The sequence below is a fragment of the Osmerus eperlanus genome, chromosome 6 (assembly GCF_963692335.1).
Source record: "Osmerus eperlanus chromosome 6, fOsmEpe2.1, whole genome shotgun sequence".
Taxonomy (NCBI): domain Eukaryota; kingdom Metazoa; phylum Chordata; class Actinopteri; order Osmeriformes; family Osmeridae; genus Osmerus; species Osmerus eperlanus.
Genome location: NC_085023.1, coordinates 17744035 through 17755977, shown reverse-complemented (window position 1 = coordinate 17755977; position 11943 = coordinate 17744035). Strand labels below are relative to the sequence as shown.

Below are 11943 nucleotides of genomic sequence, written 5' to 3'. Positions count from 1 at the left end.
TTTTTTTCATTATGATTTATAATGAAATGTTCAAAACGGTATTGAAGCCCTTCTGGAAACATTGATCATGCGTCACTGAAACTGTGGATGACTTGGCTGCCTGCCAGAAGATAGGACTCACATGAGGAATATGTAAATGGAGACCTGGTGGCACTTTTTGTCATGGTGGCCCTTGTGGTCCTGGTGGCACAATGCAGTGTACTCTCAGATACAAAAGCTACCTTACAAGAATTCTGTTTACCATGAATGGAGTCATCCTCCCTTTTCTTAATTGTGGGTAACATAGAGGGTAGATCAATTGAGACACTTATGCTCTATTTATAGGCCAGCCAAAAATATACTCTGTCTCTCTCTCTCTCTCTCTCTCTCTCTCTCTCTCTCTCTCTCTCTCTCTCTCTCTCTCTCTCTCTCTCTCTCTCTCTCTCTCTCTCTCTCTCTCTCTCACACACACACACACACACACACACACTGTGAGGCTATAAGATTCCACAGGCTGGAGCAGGGACCCAGAGGGCTTGGGGGGTCGTATGAGCAGAGTCTGATGTGATTTGCCAAGTTTAGTCTGGAGGGTGGTCATCTACCATCTTCACTTAACCTCCACTGTTCTGCAGCCTTCCACAGTTAGATGTTTCTACGCAACTAAGCATATGAAGTTAACAAACACTAACTACCATTCACGAATCAACATAGCTGTGTCCTGCTTCATTGGACGAATTCAAATGAAGATAATGATTCAGTTTCAAATGAATGAGTCAATTAGTCCCAGAGCTGAACACGGGGGTATGTTGCTGGTTGTCTTTACACGAGTGCACATGAATGCGGGTGACTGGTGCCACTACAGTGTGTGTATGTGTGTGTGTGTGTGTGTGTATGTGTGTGTGTGTGTGTGTGTGTGTGTATGTGTGTGTGTGTCCCACTGTCCCCACTAGATTCCTCTCATCTTTGTTGTCTCAGAAAGGCCCTCTGTGTTCATGGGGCTCACATGGCCTCAGCCTTTTATGAAGAATGACCCCAAACCCTCCTCTCCTCCACTCCCTTTCATCACTCCCCCATCTTGTTTACTTTGATAACTCGAACAAGCTAAAATAAGCTCTGCAATCTCAATGGAGACTAAGGGCGAATACAATTAGCCGCAACCTATCAAAACAGACAATATACAACCACAGACAGGTTGTTTATTTGTGTAAACCACTTGTGGGAGCACTCCTTGTTAACTGCATGAAGAAGCTGGATTATCCCATTCTAAACCTGAGGTACTTTGATCGACTCTTAGGAAGTAGCAGCAGAATGCAGTCAAAGATATCGAGGCTGCAGCTGAACTGCACTAAAGATAGTTGACCTGTGCGTCAGACGGTGCTGTGTGTTTAAGGATCATACCTTTCCCCCACAATCCCCCCTTGCCCCCTGACCTATGATCCCCCCCCCCCCCCCCCCAGCCTCTCCTCTGTCATATTGGCAGGGAGAAAGGGAGTGATCACGGTAGTAGCGCGTGTACACGGCGTGGCTGCAGACTGTATCAACTTTCTGCAGGACCATTTCTGTCTCATGTTGAGTAGATGATCCCCCTCACTCAAACGTGACTGGTATCTGCACATGGAAGCACTGAGCCACACAATGCCATCTCACCACACCATTTCAAAGTTCAACTGATATAAGAGCGCAGAATAGTCGTTTTTTGTTGTTGCCAAGTATCTTCTTCTAGGTGACTCTTGGTGAGCCTGAGATGTCATTAAAACGGAATTGTGTGCATAAAGTGAGAACTGAACTTGTTTTCCAGGTATTATGTAATCTTTTTCCATCTTAAACCATCTGTATCTACTTGTCTAGTTTATATTTGTGTATCGATCTATTTACACATAATTTATTCAACTGCATGACACTTAATTGTTTGATATGGCCAATGTTGCACAGATATCACATCTGTCTTCATTTACATATGTTGCTTCTGTGATGGCATTTAGCTCTGCGTAAGTGAAACGTCATTTAAAACTTTCAGCATTTGTCCAGAGCTTGTTGGAGATCCCTGTGACTGTCAGTGTGTTTACCGTGTGGAGATTGGGTATACATTATCAGCTTTAAAATCTGTTTCAGTGGAATCTTAATCTACAACCTCGTCCTTTCTTCAAAGGACTAAAAATGTCTCTGCTATGAGGTTTCAAAGGAGGAGGAGGTAGGCCAAATGTAAAAACTGGCGCGCACACACTTACACACCCAAACACACACCTTCTGTATTTTAAGCATTGACACTTTCTAAAGAGCAAGACTGAACCCAGTAACCCCCCCTCCTCTCTATTCTATACTCTGAAAAGGAGAGTTGGTGAACCCGACAACCCTCCCAAACATTTTACCGTAGGTTGGGGTGTCGCCTTTCACAGTACATACTATGCAAGACTGCAAATTCCTCCCAACTTCAGCTGAAAAAGGCGTATTTAGGTTGGTGGAAGTGTTTCCCAGCAAGATTATTTCCATATCATTCCTTAACATAACATGTAAAACAATACATTAAAATTGATTAGAATAGAATCCATCCAACTGGTCTTGTCAGACCGCACAGCTAAGGTGTCTGAGCCAACTGGAATGATCAACCCTAAAAATCCCAGTGATATATACGTAATAGTGTTTATAGTGAATGTTTAAGTAGTTTTTAGTTTGATGAATAACTCCATGAAACCGTAGTATGCCTCAGGGCATTACACCAGTTGCGTTAGTCTATGAGTCTATTGAATCAAACAAATATAAATGACCATTATAATGTTTTTAACACCACATTATCACATAGGGTATGTTACCTGAGTACAGTTCTCATACTTGCATTTTCTATTGTAGTACTAAGCGACAGACATTAAGCCAGGCTGCCTCATGATCCCCACAGGTGGGGGTTAAATAGCCATGATGTTCCCCTGTATCGTCAGGCCAGCCTAGAGGAAAGGCAACTGGCCTCAAGGGAAGACTTTATTAGCATTGCTGCCAAGTTAACATACTCACAGACACGGAAACAAGACCAAAATAAAGAACTCCTTTGTTTTGGGTAAAATGCGTTAAAGTAGTCCGGCCAAAAAGGTGAGGGGGGGTGGGGTGGGGTGGAGGATGAAGGGAGAATTGAGCAGGATACTTTAGAGTCTAAAGTCAAGTTTAGACAGTCCTCCAACCACACTATATTTGGTCTCTTACTTGCAATTCTATTTACAAGAAGGTTTCAAGTATATTTACAGTGTGCACATGTTTAGCTTTACCATTGTTTGCGAGGTACCCATTTTAGGAATATTATAAATATTAAATGTTGTTTTAACTGAGGTTTGGGAGAAGACCACACGACAAAACTCCTTTGCCATCATGACCACGCACACAAGTCAATCACATTAGTCACACTCACAGCTAGTCACAACATAGCATACACCTAATGGTGCATTTATGTTGTGTCAGAATTATTTGGAAAATGAACGCCCCCCGCCCCTAGGAACAAATGACGATTCCACTGCATGGTAAAGGCTTGACTCAAACTCTACTAGACTTTTTTGGTTTTACAAATCTGGTACCCCAAACAGTACTCCACACAGCTGGGTGGCATGACTCCCCAGTCCCCAGCACCCTTGGCCTAATGCTATCCAGGCTGCGTGTGGTCAGCTTCTCTTCCCCTGGACAGTGGTGGATGACAGGGGTGCAGTCGTGGGGGGAGGTGATGATGGGCCATATAGTGGGGAGATGGTAGGGATCAGGCTGGAGGGAGAGCAGGTAAGGCAATTATCAAACCTGTTCAAGAACAGGTTTAGCTCGTTGGTCCTGTTCAGGCTACCCTCAGCCGGTCCGTCCGTAGGTTGTTTTAAGCCTGCGATGTTCTTCATCTCCTGTTAGACGTCTATCCCCCTGTCTTGCCACAACTGGTCCTCCATCTTAACCTCTACTTCTGACCACACTTGACCTCTTACATGAGAAAAGAAGTGGGCTACATCTACACTGTAACAAACTTCAAATGAAGGAATGTGCATCTCAATGTCCTATGCTGTAAAAAAAGAGTTAAACTATTCTAGATGATTGTGTATTTTAGGAATCCAACCCCTCCTGCTTTCCCTCTCCCTCTCCCTTGCTCCAGGTTAACGTTTTGCCTTTCATTCCAGCCACATAGTTTTGCTGTGACTCTAAGACTGCATTACTAGGGCCCTGGTTGAACAGTTTGGAAAGCTGTTTTTGAAAAAGCCTTGCTTATTCGAGTGTTGGTAAAGCAATCTAAGCTGATCAGATAGTTACATGTAAGAAACATGTAAACCTCTATCCAGCTGACTATGGAAGCAAATCAATTACATAATGTTTTGAATTCTGAAAGGCTTTGAATACTTAATATTGACATTTAAAAACCACCAAATTTATTGGTTTTGATTTCACCTCTTTAACATTTATTTCAATGTAAAAAAAAACCATCAAGGTTCAGAAATTCAGGTTTCTCAAATTCTAACAGTACATTTCAGATCACAAAAATGCAATAAAATTATTTTCAAGCTTCAGAAATTCAAATAGAACAAAATTCAGGCTGCTCAATTCGAATGGTGAAATTCAGATACAAAAAACAAAGTCGAACAAATCGTGCCTAAATGCAATCTGACTTCTCCGAGAAAAATACAACTGCTTGCCTCAGGCTGAACCTCTCCTCAGAAATGTATGCATGTATGAATACAATAGAATAGAAAAGCCTTTATGTCCTTGTATTTGCATACAACGAAATTTTGAGTGCTTCACCTGTTGGTGACTGCCAGCAGTTACACCTGGATGAGAGGGGCCTGAGGAGAGAGGTCTGCAGTTGGACCCTTCTCGAAATGAGATGGTTCGATTGCATTCAGACTCGATTTCCTTGGTATCCCGAATGTTGCAATCTGAATTTTTGTGGCTCGAATTTATGCGTCTCTAATTTTTGGGTTCGATTTTTTTGTATCTCAATGTCACCAAATTTTCACAGAATTTGAGCACACTGCATTTGAATTTCTGAAGCTTGAAAAAAAATGGGATCTGAATTTTACTGTTTGACTTTGAGCAACCTGAATTTCCAAATCCTGAGTTTCAGGTTGAACTCAGATGGTGGTCTGTCATTCATTAATAACTCACTTGTGTTTGTTTTGACACGTGTTTGCCCTCAGCGCCTTTCAAGACTTCAGTCTTTCTTGAAGATGTTTTCTTATCTTTATTGGATATATATATATATTTTTTTTTTTTTACAGTTTGGTTATGCATTTTCAATTGTGAAGGATACATTTCATATTACACAATAACATTGGAATGGAATTGTTGAAAGATTGCAGGAAATTGCAGTCCAAGAACAATTCTCATTGGTTGAAAGGGTAGGTGGATGATCCAAGTACAATGTTTCAGATGGCTAATCTCCCCAGGCCTTTCCTGTAGAGGAATAAGAATGTATAGTGTTTCCTGCTTTTAGCAGAAAAGGCAGACAAACAACTTCATTAAGATCCCTCTGAAAGACTGTGAGGCTATCACTATTGAATACATTTCTTATTTTGAGGGTCCAAGTTGTTCCAAAATGTATCTACAAATCATATTCCTTACTAACTCTCAGTGGTTGCATATCAACACAGCTGGGTGAAGAAGGAGAAAGACTCTCCTAATGTAACTTTCCAGCTCTCAGGGCCTGGTTGTGTTGAGTCCTGACCAGACCTGTTGGTATGTTTTGATGTAATGAAAGATCCCCTTGTCTATTCCAGTAACAGGTCAGGGTGTCACAGGTCAGGGTTGGCCAACCAGAAGGACTCAGGTCATATACCTCCTGCCTAGCAACCAAGGGTAAATACACTTCACAAATATTTTACGGTAAACAAGACAGTGTATTTATAGATTTCTTGTATTGCAATCAATTTCTTGTATTTTAATTATGAAAATGCAACTGTTATTATTGAATTTGTATTACATATATTTTGGAGAAAGAAAGTGATCAAGAGATCAATACAAATTTTATTTTGAAAATATCACATATCCACACACACTAAGATCTGAAGCTTTTCCTTTAGATTGACACTTGCTTTCAGACACACATTGAATTGCATTTAGAGAAACCAGTGAGATAACATTAAACAAACTCAGCACAGTTATGTCAACATACATATATGTCAATATTACTGGAAGGAAAAGAAACACTAGCTTAGAGCCCCTTATGACACGATGCATAACTTTCACTACCTGATTATTCTCAACAATCCTGCTTTACATCAAGGCACAGCATTACATTACAAACAGAATAAATTCTACATGTGTAGGGAGATGATTAGGGAAACGTTCATATGCATCCATCTTAGTCATTCTTTTATGAAATGTTTTGTACCAAGGTGGATTCTTATTTCTCTCATCATTTATTGCACTGGGAAATCACACATATTCAGATTCCAGAGAATTACCCGTTCTTTGCCTGAACCGTAAACCCTTCAACATGAAGGATACTGTAGGTTGATTCAAATCAAGAGGCTGATCATAGTCAGTGCATTTTATTATCTTGTACCCTTAAAATGGGCAATGATCATAATAAAGTTACTTATTTTACAGTATACTATGAGTTCTAAATGAAATTTGACATCTGTCTTAAAAGGGATCAGGACCTTGAAAAGGCACTTCACTAAATTACACAAAAGTAACAAGCCAACACAATCTTCCAACTGCCTCTGCTCCTTTGACCATGTCCATAAGGTGATGTCTCTAGAGACATTTCTCAGTTTGACAGTAAGTTTATGACAGAAGCTATAGTTTAAATTAGTAGCTATTAAAACTAATGTGCAACAAGCTTTTTACAGTTTTGACCAGGTGCTGGTTCACACGCTCAGACTTTACCAATAAGGGGCCTTGTTCTCACTACGGCCCCATTCTTGCCACTCAGGGCAAAGTCTGCTAGACATACGCGGGTTCACGTTCTCATCAATCTCCACTAGTTTTCTTCCATTCTTGCGATCCTTCGTTTTCTTCAAGTCCACTGGATGCAACGTCTGCAGGTCCTCTCCGTTCCAGCCTATGTGTTTGAGCCTGTAGTTCTTGCCATTGTTATTGTCCCAGTGTGTCTGGTCCTGGGTCTTGAAAAACACGCAGAACTCAACCCGGTTCTGAGGAGCCACGTAGCCTGGCAGCTCAAAGACGAAGGCGAATGTGTCAGTATCCTGGCAACTGTAGACATTGTTCATAAATGTGCAGTCCACGTCAGTGTAGCTTTTCCACGAGTCGAAAGTCACCCGTACCTGGACAGATTTTTCAAAGCCCAGGTTCCGGACTTTGACTGTACCAGTGAGCGACCTCTCTTGGAGAGAACAGCTCTCCAGGCTAACATAATTCTTCAGCAAGCGGTTCCGGAAGTCCAGGTAGTCTGAGGCAGGCTGTTTGAACTCCAGCGCCAGGCTGCGGACTGAGCTGATCTTCAGGGCCATGGTGGTGTTTTCCGCCACATCAAACTGCAGCTCTGCCAGCCCCGCCGTCACTGCATCCTCCTCAAACCGAGAGAACACGTGGATGGCAGTGAGAGACATGCCTTTGGAGTCGGCAAACACCACCCTCTTCTTGCCCTTGGCTTGGAGGCTCTTCCAGCCTGGGCAGGGACTCTGAGGTTCACGCAGGCGATGGGAGCTAAGGCAGGACCGCAGGGTCTTGCAGTGGTGGAGGTTGTTGTGGTTATGGTGATGCTTGGTCTGGTTCCTGGAGCGCAGATCCTCGTATGAACTGAGAAAGCTGCAGACTGGGGGAGAGTGACTCATGTAGATCCTCATGGCCATATCCACAGGCATGACTGGGCCATGACTGATGATAGGAGAGGAGCTGAGAATCTGGAACACACTGGGGAAAGACGTGACAGACCTCAGCATTAACATTTTAGGGCTTAAAAGCATAGTTGTTTTGATGTAATTTGATAGGTGAAAACCACTACAGGTTAACTGCGCATTTAACATAGATTTTACTCAAGTCAGCTCAATAGTATGCCAAAGTCCTAAAGGCAAAATGAACGATTTACTTTTGTCATGAAACTGAAAAACATGTAATCTTACCTTGTGGGCCAAGTTGTGGTACTCATTGCTCCAAGTAAAAGGGAGAAAAGCTCCCAAGTCAACGAAGAATTAAACAAAGAAACTGAAATAAGTAACTTTCTTTCTTTTTTAAAGTTTCCCTGAGTAAGTTTTGAGTCGTCATGCCCCCCTTCTGTTTCGATCTTTCACCAGTTCAGTTCTCCCCTGCGCTTCAAGTCACGCAGACTGTTTTAGACTGGAGTCAGAGCATTTTACCGCGACTCTATATAGATAATTTTCATATTCATTAACATGGGTCCTCACACAACCAATCAAAGATCCCAAATATTTTGTTATAACCAATCAGAGATTTAGAAACAGGAAAGCTGGCCAATCCACTGTTTGAATTCGGAAGTCTAAAATTGACACGCATGCTATTTGAGGACCATCACAGTCCTCTGCTGGCATTGTCAAGTGTTGCAGATATGCTGTATTCTACACCCTGAAGAACTTCTTCTTACCAGTAGACATTTTTTCAGCCTTATGATGAAATGTGACTTACAATTTCTAATCCCATCTTATTTTTTTAACGAAACACACTATTTTGAGTCTATTTGATATGGTAGTTGGCCTTAGTCTTTATTTAACAACATATTTCATGTATTTGTGCCATTGGTTTAGGTCATGGTCATTTAATCATTATCCCTCCAACTTAAAATAAATAAACAACCTGGAGCCAAGAAGAATTCCAATGCATCTAAATATCGAAAATTCGAAGAAGACTTCATGACAGCCAGTTGAAATCATTATTACAGTGATGTCGAGGTTCAATTGTTCAGTTACCGGAGAACAAAAAAGGAGCTGTTCGAGCTGTTTAGCTGTTCATCTACCACCGACATGCCTGCCTTAGATATAGCCCATGTGGAGTGTATTATGGACCGTGTTGGTCAAGAGCATTGAAATGGTGAACACGTTCATGATGAATCCCCGACATGTGATGTTGACCTGACTTCTCTTCTCCAGCAGGAGTGGGCTTGTGCATAATCGGCAGCAGCTGTCCTGCACAGGAGAAAGCTCGTCCATCGTTTTTATACTCTAGACAGCTGGTATAGTCAAAACAAAGTCTAATAACCCTACAAATACTCATCAGAAGAAGACAAAATAGTTAATTGTTTCTTTTATGTATTATACTACGGTTTTATTTTTTAGGGAGAATCCAGATACATAAAAATGGTCAGGGACATAACTTTAGTCTTCAGATCAGGAACTATTTCATCCAAACTGGTGAAATCAGTTTCATATTCGAGATTCAACAGACATTCATATTCGTACCTCCGTTCAGGCTGCGCGTCATATTTAGGGACCGGGGTAAAAGAGTAGACAGTCAGAATGTTTCTTCAATATCTTTGTTTGAAGTTTGTATGGTGGATTTCTGCTGTCTCTGCATCCGCGGCAAACGCATCAGCGGACTGCTCCGTGTCAGACTCCGTACAATTAACATCCGATTCTCCGATCGGATTTTGCAGAAATTATTTTTGGGGGTGCTATCGGGGTACTTTGGTCTTTCTTGGGGGTGCTGAAGCACCTGCTAGCCCCTCCCTACCGCCGCCCATGTTGGCCTGTGCTTCATTACATTACATTGCAACAGATATCTGGCTGACATAACACCAGGCAGAGTTGTGAGCCTGGCTCAACTTGCCACTGCAGCCAATGACTTAATCCAATTTTTTGTCTACTTGCTGCATTGTCCATGACTGTCCAAAGCATTTAGAGAAAAAAATTGTGGCATTCTTCTGACTTATATTGCCTGTTACCTACTCTCCTTCAGCAAAGAAGCCAGTCGGGCCTGGATATAATTTGCCAGATGGTTCTCAAGTTTCCCACTGGCCATCATATTTTTAAAAAAGTGCAAGCGGCCAGCAGGCAGGCACTTTGTAATATCTAAATGGTAACCTTTATTCAGATCATAATGAATGTGTAAGTTCATGGCAAACTGTATAAACTATGACAGTTTTTCTAATTACTCTCACAAAGTATGGTTTACTCCACTGAGAAGAACTCAGAGGCTGTGAAGAACACCAATACAACAAGTAACAAGATCCAAGGTGAAAGACAAGACAACTGATATGGATGATAGCGATCTGGTAATGAAGTGACCCCACAGTGATGCAACCTCCCAGAACCTCGCAGAATAGAGAGACTGGAAGATTGGATTTACCAAGTGTGGCTCAACACAATTCACAAGCGCAGTTGCAGCAAGGGTTGGGTCTGCTGAAAGAGTGCCAGTGTGTGTCATCTCAGGCTAGAAGGAGCGAGTGAAAGTGAGCTTAAAGTAGGATACCATGCCATAGATACTGTGGACATACTGTGGACATACTGTGTCAGAGCACCAGTTTGATCCAGAAGCCTGTGACATTCTGTCACGTTGCCAGCTAGGCAGCTTGTCAGTGTTCTGCGGAATTGTGTTCATGCAACTTCTGAAGGTTGCTGTTGCTCTGTTTGAGTTAAAAAGTTCAAAGGTTGAAATATCAGATTGTGGAAAGGAGGGGGGTGTCAGAAAGCTAGAGCCAGTCCCAGAATCCTACTGTTGAAGGCCATGCAGTATGGATGGGGCAAACAATCGGGTTTGATCAGTCCATACAAACACGTCTGTGTTGCGTGTTACACGCCACAGAAAAAGGTTGCATGCTTTCATATCAAGCTCTTTTTGATTGGGTTGTGCTATCTGATTTAGATATGTCCTTGAATACTGTATGGTATTTAGGATATGTGTTCCCACTTCAAACATTTGAACTATAATTTATGTATAAACAAATCTGGCATATGAAGGCACAGAATCACAACCGTACCCGTGATTCTCAGCGCCGCGTTTAGGTTGTAAGATCAGGATCATGTGTTCATGTGATGGTCATTTTGGTGCTAGGAATCTAGGTAACAGTTCACACAACCCCACAATATCTAAGTGACTCCCCAGCCTTTCATAACCCCCCTAACGAATGACTTGCAGATTTGTGTTTCATTCACCCCTCTCTTCTTCTCTCTCTATCCCCTGCTCTCTCCTCTGTCCTTCCCATCTGGGACCCAGTGCAGTATCAGCTGGTAGCAACAGCACATTCCCTCCCGTCTCTGGCACTGGGAAGTCCGGTGTTAAACCAGGTCAGGCACCTTCTACATACACACACACATACCGACACACACACACACACACACACACACACACACATCAGCTTGTATTCCATAGCTCTATCTGCTGGTTGTATTTGAAAAGTGTTATTACAATTGCATCATAGTAGCAGCTCTTCTCTGTTGCAGTGTGCATAAAGTTTTGTCCTGCTGTGACTGTATGCAACGGATGCGTGAGTTTTACACTTAAAACCTACTTGAGATTTTAGGGTGAGTGGTTGTAAAAACATTGGATGACAACACCTGCAGTGAGTCCTACACACCAGCAGAGGGCAACAACTCATCTAGAAAAACACCTATACCATGAAGACCGGTACTATGGTCTCCTAGCTCTCCCAGACTAACTACATGACGTTTGCCCAGTACTCCAGATCTACTGTATATCCCTGGTTAATGATACCTTACAATTTCCTTCATATTTTTTACCCCCGTTAATGCATAGACTGTTGCCCTTTTCACCACTGAGACAGGGAGAGGCTGCGTTCTCTTAGAAAACGGCGCCTTGCGGCTCACGATAGCTAAATCACGTTTGAAAGTTTTAGCAAATTTGGTTCTGTTCGTCCGTATTGACCCTTTCTTAGGTCTCGACACAGACCGCGGTCGGCCATTTGAGTATGACTGCCATAAAGTCTCTGAGCTCCACTACATAAAGAAAGCCAAAAAGATGATGACCTTTATCTAACTTTCTCTCTCTTTATAGCTCCCTCTTTTCTGTTTTAAAGAACACTCTCTGTTCTTTTATTAATTCTGTACATTGAAACCCTATTTTAACTAATTGCAGTGAATT

General features: G+C 42.1%; 1 protein-coding gene across 1 annotated transcript; it reads right to left on the bottom strand.

Moving 5' to 3' along the window:
- Positions 1-5934: 5934 nt before the first annotated feature.
- Positions 5935-8234, bottom strand: LOC134022532 (protein phosphatase 1 regulatory subunit 3C-B-like). The gene is made up of 2 exons (XM_062464112.1): positions 8016-8234; positions 5935-7806 (listed from the first exon to the last, which is right to left on the bottom strand). Exons 1-2 carry the CDS (start codon positions 8039-8041, stop codon positions 6816-6818), a joined length of 1017 nt encoding a protein of 338 aa, XP_062320096.1. The 5' UTR covers positions 8042-8234; the 3' UTR covers positions 5935-6815.
- Positions 8235-11943: the final 3709 nt, after the last annotated feature.